Source organism: Xiphophorus couchianus, chromosome 5 (assembly GCF_001444195.1).
Source record: "Xiphophorus couchianus chromosome 5, X_couchianus-1.0, whole genome shotgun sequence".
NCBI classification, from domain to species: domain Eukaryota; kingdom Metazoa; phylum Chordata; class Actinopteri; order Cyprinodontiformes; family Poeciliidae; genus Xiphophorus; species Xiphophorus couchianus.
Window position 1 is genome coordinate 29,371,740 of NC_040232.1, and position 18,969 is coordinate 29,390,708.

General features: G+C 41.1%; 1 protein-coding gene across 2 annotated transcripts; it reads right to left on the bottom strand.

Annotated features, from left to right (window-relative positions):
- Positions 1-14,386: 14,386 nt before the first annotated feature.
- LOC114145002 (keratin, type I cytoskeletal 13-like) lies at positions 14,387-17,362 on the bottom strand. Of its 2 annotated transcripts, none has more exons than XM_028018311.1 (8): positions 16,854-17,362; positions 16,470-16,552; positions 16,220-16,376; positions 15,975-16,136; positions 15,721-15,846; positions 14,886-15,116; positions 14,750-14,763; positions 14,387-14,671 (listed from the first exon to the last, which is right to left on the bottom strand). In XM_028018311.1, the coding sequence occupies exons 1-6, from the start codon at positions 17,265-17,267 to the stop codon at positions 14,892-14,894; spliced, it is 1,167 nt and encodes a 388-aa protein (XP_027874112.1). In that variant the 5' UTR covers positions 17,268-17,362; the 3' UTR covers positions 14,387-14,671; positions 14,750-14,763; positions 14,886-14,891. The 2 variants fall into 2 exon arrangements, with proteins under 2 accessions (XP_027874112.1, XP_027874111.1); XM_028018310.1 differs by having other exon boundaries at positions 14,877-15,116.
- Between the last annotated feature and the right edge of the window lie 1,607 nt (positions 17,363-18,969).

Below are 18,969 nucleotides of genomic sequence, written 5' to 3' on the forward strand. Positions count from 1 at the left end.
TTGCACTTGTGTGTCTTCTGTGACTAAAGGTTTGATCTAAACAATTAAAAATTTATTTAAAGAAGTTGTCCAACTATTAGAAGTGACTCATTTTAATGCAACATGAAACTTTGGTTCACCCTTTGCAGTTATAATATCTTTAACCCTTCTGAAAAGATTTTCCAGAATGTTTAGGAGAGTGTTTAGGAAAGTTTTGGATTGTTCCACAAATGCATTTGTAAGGTCAGACACTGATGTTGGACGGGGAAACTTCCCTTCTGGGTCTCTGCTCTGAATAATGCCAAAGGGGATACGTTGGCAGCGTTGTGCATAAATGCATTCAAATGTTCATGAGGGGAACTTGCATATTTTTTATCATGCAGACACAGTGGTGGCATTTTCTTTCAGGATGTGCACTTACTGACTGTGTGTGGGCATGGCGATCATTTGCAAGTAGTTTTAGTGTTGGAGCTGTGAACTTAGTATTTAGTTCAGTCTGGTTAGGTGGTGAACTTTGAACATAAATTAATTGAGCTGCACTTCAAACACAGATCAAACACTCATTCATGTCTTTATAAACCTTGCTTTGTTCACTGGTAAACTCTCTCGGAGTCCCCCAGCTGTTCCAACAAAGCAAGGAGCAGGAAATTGTCTGAAAATGTTATTCTTGGTTGATATTAACATTTGTTTGATCGAAAACATGCAAGTGTGTCAAAAAAAACGGGCCCCATTTCATAAGGAGATGAATGCTTTTTCACAGAGGTGTAACATCAGACTTCAACATGTCATTTCTGCTTTCTTTAACTTAAACCATGCAGTAAATGTTTGTTCTAAGGTCATATCATGAATACACTTCAGAGTTATCAGACTCTGTTTTAGGTACACATGGATCAATTCTGTGTGAAGTTTCCAGCATCATCTACCAAACTCATCCTGAGGTCACCACTTTACAGAAGCACTGTTTCACTATGAAGAAATCTGGACTGGATTTAGCATCTGTCAGTGAAAAGGTTTGGCATCGTCATCAATCAGGATTTGAGTCGTTTTGTGGGTTGTTCCAAATGCCTGGTATGCAGAACTTCTCATGTTATCCAAGGACTGAAAACTGAGCTAGAAGCATCTGAGGAGCAAAGATTAGTTCATATGTTGCTCTATTTGGGGAAAAAAGCAATGGTCTGCTGCAGTTAGGAAAAAAAGACAAAAAAATCATTCAATTTGTGTTTTTTAACTTTTCAGGGTGCTTCTGATTAGCACTAGAATGTGGAAAGTAGGCTGTGGCTTGGTCCGATGAATCACTTTTCGGCTTTCTTCATTTGAATTAACGGGGCACTAAGTTGCTTAATATGGAACAGTGTTTTCACAATATGCACAATTGGAAGAAGCCAGGATGTTTTCATGTTTAAACACTATTATGGTTGCAAAGCCAAATATACCCCAGCATAGAAACAGTATCCACTAGAGGGAGGGAGCTTTTCCATGAAACAATGTATCCTGCACCCGATACAAAGATGGTTCAAGGAGACCAACAATGACTTTGACACGTTGGCAAGCCCTGTAACTTCCCAGGTCAATCTACCATCTGTGGGAAGTAACAGAAGTTCCTTTCCATCCCATCTATCGCGTACACATGAAAAGTATCTGGTACTGACTGTTTTTAACAATCTGCAACTGACTAATTTAGTAGCAGGATTCTTCAGATAATGTTTGGCTTGTGTAAAACTGATTTATTGTAGCTTTTGGAGAGTCAAAAGAAAAGGTCAGTGATCTCTAGAACATTTCCTGTCGCTGGACTGAGGAGCTTCAGGACAGGATAGTATTTGTTTGAGGGAAAAGGTCAGTGGGGGGAGAAAGCACATGACATGTTTATCCAGGAAATGTTTCAACCAAGATGTTTTTGTCTGTCAGAGATGTTGAACTCCTGGCAGTATGTGCTAACGACTTTGATGTCAAGCACTCAAAGCTGCACAATGATTTAAATTCATGGACAAATCCTTGATGCCCTGTGATGCCAGATTATCATTCTCCATCGTAAAATTAAAGCTACAGTAACTGTTACAAAAAATTTTACTTTACATTCTTGTTAAACTATAGTAACAAATATATGTTACTATTTGGGTCAGAGTATAATGAGTTTGGGTCTCTCAGTATAATGAGAGACAAATAATCAAAAATCAAGCTCTTTTGCCTTCTCTATCTGAACAAATGCACTGCTCCGTCAGAAACAACCAATCAGAGTCAGGGGGAGGGTCTTGGCACAATCAATCACCCTTGTGTACCAGCTGCTCACATGCTCCCGGTTTTCTGTGCTAGGCTACAACTTCTCCCTTACCATGAATGCTCAGGCTAGTTAACATGGTCACCAATGGCGACGGATAGATGGTTTTCCTGAAACGGTAAGCTTTTTCTCAGCTGTTTGAATATTAAGCAGCATGTACATGAAATTGATTGACACCACTAAGACCCTACTCCTGACCTTGATTGGTTGCTTTTCACTGGGAGGAGGAGGAGATTCTTTTCACAGATTCTGTCTCATATTGTCTGGACGTCGTGGCAAACAAACCCCCTCACATAAACTGGAACATTTGTGTATTAAATTGAACAATAATTTCTCCTCATTGACAAAACATTCTTGCTCAAATTAATGCTTTTTCAGTTTTACTGTTTGTAGGGATTTAGTGAGCTTAGAATAAAGTGAAATGAATTCTAAGCGGGTTCAAAATGACTGACATTTCAGCTAATGGCCTCCAGATGGCAGTGTTGTGATGTCAGAAACATTCAGCTAAGCTTGTTCTGGAAATAAATCCAGACTGCAACCCCACACTGCTCTATGATCAGTACAGATAATAATCATGCACGCTGAAAGCGTAACATTGTGTGTTGGGGATTTCCTGTTGCACACCATCCAATTAAAATCCCTGATTGTGGTCACCTCACCTTACATTGGTTTCTTGCTCATTTAGCAGGACTTGCAGGGCTGAGGTTTATCTTATAGACTTTATTGTAAAAGTGACACATTTTTCAAGTAAAAGTTCTAAAAAATAAAAAATCCCCAGAAACCGTGTTGACTATGCATGCTGCTCGTCCACAGCACAGTTTCCAACAGGGAAGAAAATGTCGCCGGAAGCAACATCTGCCTCTTTGAGGGTTTGAATGTGGTTCTAATATGGCTCCAGTCCTGCAAATGTGGATTTCTATCTCTTGCAAGAGTCAGCCTCTGCTCTGTGTCTCCGCCAACTATCAGCTGGGGGCGCTGTTATTGCCTTGGTGGGAGAGAGTTTCTCTGTTAGGTGTTGAGGTAAAACATCTGTTTATTCTGTTCTCTTAATGCAAAACCTACGGAAACATACTTAGAGAACATGAAACTTGATTTATGTAACTGCTACAGTGAATGCCATTATAGTCAACATTTAGGCCACACTCAGAAAATGAGGAAAAATACAGTCATGCCACGTGTTTACAGTCAGTGGCATTTCTGTGAGGGAAAGTTTGCCTCACCAGGCCTCACAGAGGATTTGATTCTGTACTTATATGGAGTAGTTAGTACCACTCCAGGTTTTTTTGTGACTTGGGAGAGATTTAAGCAGATGCACTTTAAAAAACAAAAAACAAAAACACACAAGCAGTTTATGCTGTGCCCAGGTAAGCATCAGCTCAGGTAATTGGTGAAGTTTTAGTGTCACTCTGCTGCACTATAATTTGCCTTGTGAAAAGCTGCTGTCTCAGACTTGCAACAGCATTAGGTGTTTACTGCAGTTAAGTATAGTATTATGAAGGGCGTGGTTCTTTAAACCTGCTCTACCGGTTAACCTCCGCTGTCTCTCTCTCTCTTTCTGATGCCCTGTGATGCCGACAACAATGACTGGTAATAAAGAAAACTGACTGTGGAAGACAATGCGCTGAATGAAAAGTGTATTTTTATGGTTTGAATACACTGCTGGGAGGATCAGCAGGCTTGAAAATGTATGAAAGGCCATAACTGTTTTATGCTTGGCATCGGCTGAAAAGCCCTGATTGTGGGTTTGCGCCGGTCTCTACCTCTCATTTGTTCCTCCTCTTTGCTGCAGCAGGGAGTTTCGTATCGAGGTCCGATGCCATACGGTGCCGAATGCCTTTTAGCAAAGAGGCTAGGCATTCCTCCCAGCATGTGAGTTAATCTAACACTTCTCCAGAATAGAAACCCCCTCCCCAACTCCAATCCAAGTGAAAACGGCTTCTTCTTTATCCAGCTGTTTAATCTCCTTCTTGACCCAGTGACATCAACATTCCTGGGGATGAACATGCTGTCAGCCTCCTGCTTAATTCTTGCAGACATGACTAGCTTAAGCAAACATTTCACTGATATGACAGGTTAATGTGACCCGATTGTATTCCACACTGATAAATGGGCTACCACGCCTGCTAAGGGAATATTTCAAAGAAAACTATTTTCTTCTGTCTTCCAGTACTTTAAAGTTAATAACATTCATGTAAGTGACTGACTAACAGTGGGTATGAAATATTTGTTTTTTAAAGTCAGATACAAAAATATATAAAAGTTCAAACATGAGGTTCAGTTAAAGCTCAACTCCTGTTTGTGTTTCAGCGTTTTGTCCTGCTGTAGAGTCACACCTGTGCAAGACTGTAATTTGCCTTAAGTTATGCATTATTATGGAGTCTATTTAATCATATTTAGGCTGTTGCCGTGTACAGAAACATACAGTAGTCACAAAAGTACAAATCTTTTTAATTAACTAAACCACTATAGATGTCTATCATTCCCTCTGTTTCAATTTGGAAACTTTGCGAAGTAGCTCAGTTGTTGCCAGCGCTACTTTGATTTGGCATCAGTTACCTGCTGGTTTCTGTTAAACCAGTGCTAATTGTGTTGACTGTGAACAAAAGTATAATGGTTGGGGCTGTAGCTCCAACAACAGTGGGGATTTTTGCATGAATGTCTCTCTTAGTGAGCAGAGCGCCTTCATCTTTCCCTGATAATTCACAATATTAGATATAAAAGAATTAAAAGAGGGTAGAAATAGACCAGGAGAAATTTTGAGTCTCAATAATTTCAACTCATTGTCTCCATTTAAGATCGTCTTCATGAAAAATGGGGGGAAAAGAACGTAGAGAATGAACTTGTTGGTGTAATTTTACAAACAGAATGAAGAGGCTTAGCAGCAACCACCTCCACCTTGTCACATAATGCAGCCCGGGACGACGAGTCACAACCCTCATATCAAAAACAAACCCTATCATCTACATTAGCATTCCAGCTGTTTAGATTGAAAATGTAACTTAGCTATTGTCCTCAGATACTGTTGGTTCTGCTCTGAAGTTTGTCAAATCAAGTTTTTTAAGGGTTTGTTGAGCTACTCCTTTCCTTCCTCTGCCTTTGCAGATATGATTTTTTATTTTTTTATTATACTTGGAGAACTGATTCATGGCAACGTGAAAGGGAAACCCATAAATACTAAATTTTTCAACAGTAAACAGACATTGCATGTAGGAACTGTGGCTGAACTTTGGTTATGTGTCAAATATTTGGCATCAAACAAATTCTCTTCCACTCTCATGACTCCATCTTGTGGCCCCGGGCTAGACTCGAAAAGCAGGAAGCTTCTCGCGGAGAAGATAGATGTTCGAAACATACCAGTGTTTTCTGTTGCACTGCCTAACGGGGCCATGTCCAACCAGTTTTTTTTACTATTCATCAGTCAATTGACATGACGGGTCATTAATCCAATCGAGTGAACCACAAATTGAATTAAATCACAAAACACGAAGCTGTGGTTTTTGGCTTGTAGGAGGTTAAAGTAAATATGGCCTCGAGTCAGGGTTCAGGAATAGTTAGCTACGCAAAGGCATGAGGTCATTTAAGTGCAATATTAAAGTAATTTTCATTTGGGACACTTAGAAAAGAAAACATTTTATTAGATTGTTGTTACTTTAAACCATAATACATTATTACAGTTTGCCCTACATTTGATTTTCTTCAGTTACAACATGAAACAGAATATTAAATAACTTGCATAATTTTAATACGTTTCTTGCCATCAAGGCCGGTGCTCACTGGGATAAATGTCAGATATACAGTTGGAAGTGAATGCATCAATGTATGTGCCACTTCCTGTGTGTTTTTAATGAATCTGTTATCGAACGGCGCTGTTTTCCATTAGCGTACCTAAGCTGAACTCTACTGTGAGAAAAGTTTGTTGATTGATGCTCAAAAATACCTGTGGAGGCATGAGGCATCCTGGTATGGTGAGAGATGTAATCACATCGTGACAGAACTGCATGTCAGCTGAGTTTTTAATTACTCAAAGTTTTCGTTTTGCTTGCCACATTTTTTATCATACCGCCGCACCGTGTCCTTAACTCACTTTAGATTTACGTATTAACAATCTATCCATTTTGTCCCTGTCATAGGCTGGGTGACGTTAGCTAAATGTTTGCAGTTACTCTATTTATTTATTTATTTTTTATTATGTCACACCTCAATTTAATCCAAAGAAAAGACAGTGGCATCTGACAGTTGAGAAAACCAATAAAACAAACAAAAAAATGAAATAAAATAATTTGCATGCTACCAGTGATTATTTTCCAAAATACAATAATAAGGGGTTACTGCAGCCTGGGTTAATTACAAATAAACCAAAAATATTGCCTGTTTATTCAACTGCACTCTGAAACAAGCATCATCTGGCTCCCTTTAAAGAGCCTTAAATCCTTTCTCTACTACTCGCGCAGCAACTTGTGAATGTTCAAGTAATGTCCCCGTGGCACTGAGTACGACTTTAAAAGGGCAATAAAAGCATTAGTAATTGCTCCAAGTGGTTTTGTAGATAATTTTAGTGGCTTTTCAGAGATAAACCTTTGCACTCCACCCATCTGTGTCTTCAAGATTTTCTATTTAAGGCAAAGATCTGAGTGATACAGCATCAAATGACAGTACAGATAAATAAAAAAAAGTTGCAGCTCATAACCATTCAGTGTATTCATAACAACATTGTTGCCAAGTGTGAAACTGAGGTTTGGCTTCCCCTGGTGATACTGAATGTCGTAAAAGGCAGCAGAAACTATGTCGTTTGCATACCCGGCATATCTACCAGCAGATGTCAAAATAGTTACTCATTATAATTGTCAATTGCAATGTCTACGCCTTTTGAACTTTTTCTCATTTTATCGCAATGCAAGCACAAGACTTCAAATGTGTTTTATCAGGACAGACCAACACAAAGCAGTGCATAGTGGTTAAGTGGGAGGAAAATGGAAGTTGTCAGAGGGTTGTTAGAGAAAATTCATGAACACAGCAGACAGGACAAGGAGGAAGATGTGGAACCGTCCAATCCATCATCTGAAAATGCAGAGCATGGCACAAGTGCAGCCACACCAAAACACGACTGTCCACCTAAACAGGCGGGAGAGGAGAAAATGAATGAGAAGTCAAGAGGCCTGTGGTTAATCTGGAAGAGTTGCAGAGATCCACGGCTTATGTGTATGGGAAAATATTTTCACTGAACAACTATACTGAACAAAAATATAAACACCCCATGTCAAATATTGCTGCCATGTGGAGTTAACAACTGTGAATGAACATTTGCTGACAATTTATTGTACAAAAGTAATATTTCGATTGATTTGTGTATAATTTTTAATCCAGCTTGCTGTGAGTGAGCTTTACTCAGTGAGTATTTTTTCTACCCAGTGCATGTCCAGTGGGTGATCAGACAAAATGAGCAACAGCTGGACAATCCTTGGACAGGGGAGAATAAAAGGCCACGCCAAAATGTCAAATTTTGTCACAAGTCATACAGCCTCGGATGTCGCAAGTTATGCGTGATTGTGCCATTGGCACATTGGATGCAGGGCTGTCCACCAGAGCCGTAGCTGCACGGCTCAATGTCCGTTATCAGACCATAGGCTGTTTAAGAGTTCGTTTCCAACATACTGGCACCACTGCAAATTGACCTCATCCTCGTCGGCCACGTGTGACCACTCCAGCACAAGATCGCCACATCCGGCTCGTCCATCTGCGGGATCGGCTCAGACCAGCGACACACACAGCTGATGAGACTATTGGTCTGCACAACAGATGCATCACACCCAGACTTGTTCGTAACCGCTTACAAGAAGCCAACTTGCCTGCTCGGCTCCCCCACGGTGGTCTGGATCTTACTGCTGCCCGGTGTAGGAACCAACTTAGGCGAATGCACATGTCCGATGGCCCTTGGCACACTGGAGAAGAGTGATGTTCAGGGATGAATCCAGGTTCCAGTTGTGTCGATGAGTGGATGAACGGTTTGCAGATGCAAATGTTATGCCCACCATTGCTCAAGGAGGTGGTGGTATTATGATGTGATCAGGCATCACATACGGGCATAGAACACCATTGCACTTCATTGAAGGGAACCTTAATGCACAAAGATATCGGGACGAGATTCTCACCCCAATTGTTGTGCCGTTTGTGCGCCAGCATGACATCACCTTTCAACATGACAATGCATGACCTCATGTTGCCCGCATCGGCATGGAATTCCTTCAAACGGAGGACATTGACGTTCTGGACTGGCTTGCATATTTGCCACACATGTCCCCATCTTTGGGATGTTCTGGATAGGCGTGTCCAGGACCGTGTTCCAGTTCCGGGCAATGTGGGTCAGCTCCATGTGGCACTCCAGGAGGAATGGAATAACCTTCCACTGGCCACCATAGACAATCTGATCAACTCCATGCGTTGCGTTGCGTTGCTCTGAGATGCTGCTGGCGGACACTCAAGATATTGAAAAAACTAATTCCTCGACCTGATCCCTATCATGTTCAAAGGCCCGTCAATCCGCTATAATGGCCATATCACGATGTTATCAATACCGACATGAAGATCAGTCATTACTGAAAATATATTTTGAGTTTCTCTATATATTGCATAACTCAAATGTTCATAAAACTCTTATATTTGACATGGGCCATTTATATTTTTGTTCAGTGTATTATTTATGCGTTCCTTAGTATTTGCAAGTTTACGTGAATATGCGATCAGAATCAGATGGAGAGGAGATGTGGGAAAAACTTAGAACTGCACAAAATACAACAAACGAGTTTTTTTTCTTAGCTGAGAGTAGCATCATGAGATTGGATATAAAAATGAATTTATTTCAAGGATTTGAATAATCTTTCTTTGCTCCTCACTGTGGAATGATCAACATTAAAGCCTGAGATGTGCAGAAACTGTTGGCAGAAGATATTATTGGTTAGTGTTACTTTCCATAAAGGCTAAAGAATACTTTATCATTTCACTTCTCTCATGTCTGAATGTCTGTTTCTATGGTTACCTGTTAATCACTTTGAAGTGCCCTGTAAATGAATTATGTTGGACAAACAAACTTGCCAAGCCTCGCCCAGCCTTAGTAATCATTACTTTACTACATATTTAGAGATAATATGTTGTGGTGTTGAGAAGAAATGGGAAGGAATGCAAGATGAGGAAAGTTTGACCCACCCACCTTATACTGGTTTGCTGAAGCTCTGCCTCGTCATCGTGCCACACAGTAACCCGCCCTGACTTGTTAAATGACTGAGTCAATCTCTGGTCAATGAAAATAACCAAATCCTTAAGACGATAATATTCTTCGGCACATGACACGGGGTGGAACGAGACATTTGAAATGTTCACCATTACAAACTAAAAGGATTGGCTTTTTCAAACTTTTACCAGCTCAGATAGATCACTAAGGATGGAGAAGTGGGTGTACTCTGCATTACGCCACCACTCAGTGTCTGTGGATTAGACCACACCTGCCCTCCTGCAAACACCTGGCACTCAAAGCTGCCTTTGTTCCTGACATGTTGGGCGTTTCCATTTTCTACTTTCCCTTGATGACACACAAAAACTTGCAACATAAATGTAATCCCAACAGCATTATTGTATTATCTAGTGAAAAAAATGACAAGTGCATTTTATTTCTTTTATTCCTTTGCTAAAACCTATTTGAGTATTTGATTCCCATTACTTTTTAAATACCTCTGAACTCAAATCACAGCTTCCTTAAGCATGCTTTGACTAAATCAGATCATTTGAAGTTAGCTCATTTCACAAATTATGCTAAATTGATTGCAACAAATAGATGAATATTTATTAACTTATTTGCACCTAAATATTCGCCTAAAAAAGGAAAAGCTTTGCATTACCAATAGATAGAAAAGGTGGGGCCAAACATTATTCACATAAAAAGAAGTAAAGAGCAGAAGAAGAAAGGCATATAATGATGCCCAGTTAAAGAAATACAGTGTAGGAGATGTTTTTTTGTGACAATATTCTAAGTAGTAAGCATGTTCTTTGTTCAGTACTTTTCCATTTTTCTGTCAAATAGACCTTACAGACATTTGAGTCTACAGTGAAATTTGGATTTCTCTGAGTGGACCTTTGTGGTTCATGGTGACTCAAAAATAAGATGAAAGTCACTCACAACAGCAGGCATTACATTACAAGATTACTCTTCCAAAAAGGATGCATCATAGTCCTTCTAGTGTACATTAAACTTTGTCAGAATATCCCAAATATTAAATTAAATAACTTTGTCTCCAGGGCAGGAGCGTCAAAGAATCTGCCCGTCAGATTTTGGTCCCTGGCCGGCAGATGTGTTTGTGGCTTCCTGTTGAGGATTGTGGTGTGAAGTTGTTGAAATATTTTGAATGTAAATGATTCAACAGTGTAAAAAGATTTCATACTTGTCAGTAATGTGGCCCAGATGTTGAAGAGGTTTGGTTCTAGCACTGATGCCCACACATAACAATGGAAGTACAAATTATTTCTCGTTATATATGTATTCTTAGTAGAAACAATCCCGTATCACTTCATGGTTAACCAGTGTTGTCTAGTAACTCATTGCATAGTGGAGCTCACATTTTTTGAGTGTTTTTAAATAAATATCTTGATGACATTAATGAATGATTCAGTAAGGGGCTACAGGAGCAAAATGTGTATATTTCACCCTGAGGTGGGTTCTGAGTGACTGCTGTGTGTAAGCAGTAGTCACACTGTGAACAGTTTTTACCGTCTTTCTTGAAACCAATGCTGGTAATGCAGGCTATTATCTGTCCTTACTTTAAATGTGACTCTGCCTTTGACTTTCTTTTATATAAAAAACATTGTAACTGTGAACTCCAGCCCCAACCTTTAATAGAAACAAATTAAACTGAGTTTATTTTGCACTCAAAGTGTCAGGAGGAGCTGTTACCAAGCTAAGTTTTGCCTTTCCATTTGTGTGATTAAAGATTTTGTCATTTAATATGATTAAATGGAGTCTGGGTTTAATTTAGAATGAATGTTGCGGCGTTTTACCCTCTTTTGACCACAAGTATGTTAAGGTAGCCCCTATTTATTTTATTTATGTATTTTTGCAGTTAAGAAATCATTTAAGACATGCAGGAAATTAGTGCTTCTGACTCGTTTCAAAGCCATCTTCAACTTTCAATATTTCTGTTCAACTAAGGGTATTTCTATTGTATTCTGTCCTTAAGCGATGCATTTTTATTGTTTGTTTTGAGAAATAAATGAACTCATGTTATATTCTGTCTTCTGCCAACTTGATGGTAAACAGAGGGTTAAAAGTGATGTCAGATTAAGAAATAGACTAAAAGGAAGGATTTCCAGATGTGTTTTGCTTTCTGATAATGAAAGCCTGATAATTTGTCAATAAGAGTGACTGCTTTGGGAATTAAGCCTTTATAAAACACAGTTTTTGTGAGTAAAGTCACAAGGTGGACATAAAATGGATGTTTGGCAATTTGATTGTGGTTCCACCAACCTTCACTCACTTGCCAATCCTCGCACCTTAAATTCCAGGAAAAGAGTACAGCCCACCTAAAGACTTCAACCTCATCGCCCAACAGGTCAAATCACCGATTTACTGTTTGCTGGCACATGCAAAAAGCCCCACGTGCCAGACCGCAACACTAGACAACCCCTTCACTAGTGACCCACCCGTCGTGCCGCCAAGCGGAGCCACAAGATGGCGCCCAACATAATGTGTTACTTTTTTGGGGGGGATGTACTGTTACAGTGTAAGAAGGCCACAGTCACAGAGTTACAGGTCAAGAGGTCACTGCTTCACCTTGACTATTTGAGTGCTGGTAAAACAACTGAGTGAGTCTAGCGTTAAACTGATGTAAAAAGGAAACACTCACGGCATATTTCAGCAGGCGGCTTGGCCTGATAAACAGCAGTTCAGGAAAAATGACCTTTACTTTGGATTTACCTACAAAATTAGAAAGATAAGTTTAAGTACTTTGCATTTAGTGTGAAAGAGGCGCTGATGTGCTCCAAACACTATTACATGAAGCACCTCTGAGAGAGTTAAAAACTGCAGTCAGGTCTTCTGTTGTTGTCTTTTATTACTCCATCAGTTGAGAATTTTGAACCTCTCAAAGGATTTCTCTATAATTTCAGGCCAGGCTTGCACAAGGGAAACATAGTCCATCAGCTTCAGACAAGGCTGTCCACCCAGAATGGCTCTCTGGTGTTTTGGCATCAATCTAAGTTAATAAAAGTGGTCCGAATCCTGCAAAGATAACACCTGTTTTCACAATGACTTTCTTGTTTAGTTAGTCACTGTTTGCATTGTGTCATCCTGCAGGTTTCTGACCTCAGCTGTGTGTGTGTGTTCTTGTTTCTAGGTGACAGGAGTTACAAAAACTCTATGTTACGGTGCTGAGAAGCTGCTGGGGCCAAGATTAGTCAACCATTTGGGTGTGTCTTTCTTAAAAAAAATTTTTAAAACCCTCAGGGCAAACTATGTGGTCATTTTTTATTTTATTTTAGCCATTTACAATGTCTTGCAAAAGTTCTCAACTCCTTAAAGATGTCCACAGGTTAACACATTACAACTACAAATGTAATCTAATTTTAAGGGATTTTACAGACGGGTATATAAAGTTTTTGACCCCTACAAATGTATCAGATCATCTGAGGAAAACATTCAGAACAAAGTTATAAAGCAGTTGACAAAAAAGTTTCCCAAATAAACCTAACCCACATAAAAAACTAACTACCCCTAAGCCTGTTACCCCTTGTCGACCAAGACTGCCATTGAGTTTTTGACAACTGGTTATCAATCTGCATCAATGTGGAAAAATTTTGACTTTCTCTGCTTTGTAGGATGGTAAGGTGGACGTGTTAGAGCCTTTATTCTGTCTAGCAGAGTTGATGGATCCATTAAGTCCTCTGGACCCTAAAGCAGCAAAGCTGGACCAGACCATCACACCACTACCATGTTTGACTGCGACCTTGATGTTTCTTTTTCTGAAATGCTGCATTAGTTTTACTCAACAGGTTATGAGACACACATTCTAAAAATCTCCACCTTAATCAATCCACAAAATATTGTTCCAAAAGTATGAAAGAGGATCCGCAAGATGTTTTATTTTTTATTTTTGGCAAATATGACACAAGGTTTTGTTCTGCTTTTGTTTAGTAGTGGCTTTAGCCTTGGAGCTCTTCCATGAAGGCCTGTCTTTTTCTTTTTATTAACACATGAACTCTGACCTCAACTAAAGCATGTGAGGCCGACAGTGCTTCAGATCTGGTTCTGGGTTTTCTTGTGACCCTCCGGATGAGTCATGGATGCATTCTTGGACTGGGATTCATCACTTTTCCATGTTTTTGCCCTTTGTGGATAATGGCTCTAACTATGGTTTGCTGATGTCCCAAATCTTAAGAAATGGCCTAATAGACCTTTATTATAGAGATAGATATCAATGACTTTGTTTCTTATCTGCTCTTCGGATTGATGCATGATAAACTGCTTCTTGAGATCTTTTACAATACTTCATGTTATCAGAAAGGTTTTAATTAAGGGATAAATAAATTCTACAGTTTGTGATTGCATGTTGCTGGTAAGGTTTTCCCCAGCTTTTCAATAAGTGCAATTAATGACATTTAAATGATAATTTATCTTGGTAATATTACTTCCACACATGGGTTAAGCTGTTGTGGATAGCTTTTTCTAACTTAAACAATGAAACAGGGGCTTTACAAGACATTATGACCAACTTTGTGTCCGTCTATCACATAAAAATCCAAGACAACACTTTGAAATATCTTGTTCTAATTTGATTAAATGCGATATAGTATGGAGAGAGTGAATATATGTAAAGCCATGTAACTTTTTTACTAAAATTTGAAGCAGCTGAATGGCCTTTCCTCCAGATCCTAATACTTTCCAGACTCCGACTCTTGACTATTGTTCACCCTTTTCCTGACAGCAGCCTGATTACGTAAGACAGATTTCCTAAAAAGAAAAAAGAAAAGAAAAAGAAAAAACTCCACATCCCACCTCCCAAAAAGTGCAGCTGTTGCCATGGTGACTGCATAAACACAAAACTATGTCATGGAAAAGCAATGTCAAAGTGAAGTCAAAGAAAATAGACCAACTCTTATCTCAACCAGCAGATTTTATTTGGCAAACGAGTCTTACATGAGAACACACACAAACACACACACAGTACTGTACATTGAGTCTTCTTCTTCACCAAGGTTTTCTTTTTGGGAATCTTTCGTACAGTTTTTCATCTCATTGTAACAGCTTTTACTAAACGGATAGTGTGTGTGGGCGTGTGTGTGGGGGTGTGTGTGTGTGTGTGTGTGTGAGTCTGAGAACAGCTTGTCCTGCCAGTCGGGCCATCTAACGCACAGTTGTAGTTGTGGACACTGAGCCTCCTGCGACAAAGAGAATAATTATTACAGAATTTATTCAAGGCTATCGTAAAAGTGTTTGTGCAGGTCTGTGTCTCTTACCTGTGCCAATTGGTCTGAAATGATGACACGAAGAGAGAGAAGTTTAAGAAAACATCCATTGAGGACACATTACATGTTTCTTTATTTGGTGTAAAAATAATTTTTTTTTAAAAAAAAGTCAACGCACCTTGTTCACCTTGGTTTACTTGGACTCTTCCGAATCCAGCAGCTTCCTGTAGGTGGCGATCTCCTGCTCCAGCCTGGTCTTGATGTCCAGCAGCATCTTGTATTCCTGGCCCTGCTGTTCGATGCTAGCACGCACGTTGGAGAGCTCTGCCTCCAGCATGTTGATGGTGTTCTGGTAGCCGCAGAGCATGGAGCTGTAGCGGGCCTCTGTTTCTGCTAACGTATGTTCCAGAGCCCCTTTCTGTCACAGGACAGAAGAAGAGAAAAAAAACAGAAAGGTATTCGTTATTATTTCTTCTTGCGATAAAGTCTTGGGGTATTAAAGTCTTTTCATTGGGTTTTCTGGCTGTTTTGAGTTATCTTCTGCTGCAGCCACACCCTGGATGCGGCAGGTTCCTACACAAAGGCATGGCTGTTTGCTTTGCAGCTCCTCTGTCTTTATGAGAGGATAAAGAGCAGCTGGGTTTAAATGGGATTCTGCATGTATTTATGTGTTTGCAGCAGGGAGGTTTGTTTCAGGGAGTGGCGAGTGACTAACACCATCTGGGCACAGATAACCCACAGGATTACAATTTTTTCAGCATTCCTTCAGCTTTCCTCAAACGTTCTTTTTTTTTAACAACTTTCAAAATTTGAACAGATGTCTGTGAAATGTCTTCCTGCGAAGGAACTCCTCCCTTCCCCACTGCTAAATTCATTCCTCCAGGAAAGCCTCCGCTCTAGCTTATCCTCCCTTCATTACTTTCTGTCTCTTCCCTCATTTTGCCCTGACCAGGCATGGATCTGGGAAGTTTTGTTTAGATAAGGCAGTGGTTTGAGGGTTTCAGGGGCTGGTTTTTGCTCACCATGCTGAGTTGGGACTGTAGCTCGATCTCCAGACCCTGAAGTGTGCGCCGCAAGTCACTGATCTCTGTCTTGGACGTCTGGATGGTTTCTGTGCTTATGGCCACCTCCTTATTCAGGGCTGCCGACTGGATAGAAAAAAAACACACTCACATTTGTAAGTCTCTATGATTGTGAAGTTTAAATACAGACTGCAGAGGGAACGAGCCTCCAAACATTTACATGAACTTGTTTGTTTGTGGGAACTTCTCCTCACCTTCTCATTAAACCAGGCCTCCTGGTCCCGACGGTGTTTATCTGTGATGGCTTCATACTGGGCGCGAATCTCCTCCATGACTTTGTTCAGGTCTTGCTGAGGTGCGGCGTCCACCTCTACGTTGACTGTGCCGGTGAGCTGAGAGCGCATTGCTGCGAGTTCCTGAAAGAGTTAGGGACGGCATGGATTAGATCTGTTCTGCTTCCCCGTGTAGGGCTGTAGAAGAGATGTTCCGTGTAAGCCACCTCTGCGTGGTTCTTCTTCAGGTAGGCGAGCTCATCCTGCAGGCCTTCGATCTGCATCTCCAGGTCGGCCTTGGTCAGGGTGGTCTGGTCCAGCAGGCGGCGGAGGTTGGCGATGTCAGCCTCGACGGACTGACGCATTATCAACTCGTGTTCGAATCTAATCAGGTCGTAGAAATCCAGATCAGCAACATGGAGCAATTGGTACCAGTAAAGAGTGCTTGTTGGACCTCATTTGAAAGCTTTGTCTTACTTGGTTTTGAAGTCATCTGCTGCCAGTTTGGAGTTATCAATCTGAAGCAGGATGTTGGCATTTTCAATGGTGGCAGCGTTGATCTGGAGAGAAAGAAACAAATGAATACTTAGGATTCTTTGAACTGTTCATTAAAAGTCACATGCCTTGGACTGGTTTTGATTTTGATCTACAAGTGAAACTGCAGAGTTAGAAAGATATTTTATCTACTCTGACTTCTTATGTGCTGAGTGAACTTTTGTAGACCCATAACATGTAAAACATGTCTTTAAGACTCCTAAAACTTCTGCAGGACATCAGGTTCTGCATCCTATCAAAGCTCCACCTCATAATCATTAACAACCATGCAAATATTTGACTTGCAAAAGCCGCAACACTCCATACCTTGTCTTTCAGATCGTTGATGATGGCCCAGTAGTTGCTGTAGTCCTTCACTGCTGCTGGGCCCTTCTTCTCGTAGTACTCTCTGATCTGCTTCTCCAGCTTGGCATTGGCCGCCTCCAGGGAGCGCACCTTCTCCAGGTAGTTGGCCAGACGGTCGTTCAGGTTCTGCATGGTGGCCTTCTCGTTCAGGTGGACGGTGCTCTGGTCCAGGCCTTTGGACAGATCAAAACCCCCTCCCATGCCGCCAAACCCAGAGGAGACCATCCGGGCGCTGGACGAGGAGATGCGGGGCCCACTCCTGAAGCTGAGGCCGGACACGCTGTGGGCCTTGTGGGGGGCAGCGCTGGAAGTGTAGCTGCGGGTCTGTTTGGTGATGACCGAGGGGCCGCTGCCGAAGCTCTGCTGGTAAAACATGATGGCTGGATATCTGCTGGTCAGGAGACGACGCGAGGAGAGAGGACCGTTAGGCAGCTGTGAACTGAGTGGCTCTGTGGAGTTTGATAGTGGGAGGCAGGCTGTTGATATAGTGCAGGCTGGAGGCGGGACTGGACTGGAGCAAAGAGGTGGGGAGGGAGGAAAGAGGGAGGTTTCCTCACTACTTTATCCCTGGGCTTGGCAGAATCACCATTTGTTTTCTTTTAAAGGCCAGGGTTTGGTTTCTTTCCACTCCTGTGAGGAAACCGTTGTGGAATGTGTGAGAGGGTTCTGCTGGTTTGGATCTCATCTAGGATTTCTGCATGTGCTGCTGTCTCTATGCATGTATGAGGCATTCCTAAATACCTGCAGGCTTCGACTTGAACATGCCAGTCATTTGGCATCTCTGTGCAAATAGACGAGGTATAGATTTACTGTCTTAGTGGCCCGCCGTTAGTCAACATTAACGCTAAGCAGAATGCAAAATGTCTCTTGGGTTTTATGAAGCCATCATAATGATGATGAACTCCAGAGACAGCTCAGGAAATCTAAAGTTAAACAGCGAGTCTCACTGCAGTTTTTCAAGACATAAAGTTTTGATCAATCTCTTGTGTGCATCTATAATTTATGAAAGTGATACAAACATGCCAGCAATATACTGTAAAGTTTCTGTCACAAAAGACATATAAATGGGCGTGGAGCACAGCTTTACAAACCATTGATGTTTGATAAGATGCTTGTTTTATCTTAGTCTGACCTCAGTGTGTCTGATAAAAGGAGCAGGCAGTTAATGAGCTTTTGATTGATTGTGGCCTGAATAAAGTTTTTCCAGCCTTGAACCACCGGCCTACATTGTTTGTTTGTGCTTTCAGTCAAGGCTGCTCTTCAGCTCCTCATTGTTCGCTGTATCAAACACAACATCCCCCTCTCAGCCCAGTGCATCCTATGTGTGCATTTCCATATATTCACCGTCCATTTTCAATGGTTTTGGCTTGAGTTGTGAGCGTCTGCAGTTCTGTTTGTGTTTGGGTATGTGAATGCGTGTGTGAGAAAGAAAGAGATAGAGGAAGAGAAAGAAAGAGATAGAGGAAGAGAAAGAGAGAGAGAGATGTATCTTTATCTCCATGTTGGGCTCTGGCCAGTTTCTGTTGCGGAGAAACATCTGGCGTCAGGCAGGGGGTGGGATGATGCCTGGGGTCAACCCGGGGTCATGAGGAGAAGAGACATATTTTTCTCCTGTACAGTCAGCAAAGTTTCATCAATCTTTCTTAACTTGCTCTATCTAGGCCACCTAAAGACCCACTGATAGTTTGGGACAAAGGTTTGTTTCTGGTATGTGTTGACTTACTCCGACCCAAAAAATAAACTTTTTAAGACAGAGTTCACTCTTTAAACAAATGACCTACTGTGCTTTAGAGAGCAGCAGCTTTTTCATGTAGGTTTTAAAGCTCAAATCCTGTGATGATAATATTTGCATTTACACCAAATAAATGAGGCATTTAGCTCTAAACTGTACGTTGCCCCTGCGACAGACTGGCGACCTGTCCAGGGTGAACCCCGCCTCTCGCCCGGAACGTAGCTGGAGATAGGCACCGGCAACCCTCCCGACCCCATTAGGGACACAGGGTGAACAGAAAATGAATGGATGGATGGATGTACATTGCCCTGTACAGGATTCATAACCCTCAAACCTTTAGTCATT

Excerpts from the sequence above, each read along its gene's own strand:
- LOC114145002 (XM_028018311.1), bottom strand. The coding sequence starts at position 17,267 with ATGTTTTACCAGCAGAGCTTCGGCAGCGGCCCCTCGGTCATCACCAAA. Across the intron at positions 16,553-16,853 it reads TCAACGATCTGAAAGACAAG|ATCAACGCTGCCACCATTGA; the intron begins GTATGGAGTGTT and ends CTTTCTCTCCAG. Across the intron at positions 15,117-15,720 it reads TACAGTCCCAACTCAGCATG|AAAGGGGCTCTGGAACATAC; the intron begins GTGAGCAAAAAC and ends GTCCTGTGACAG.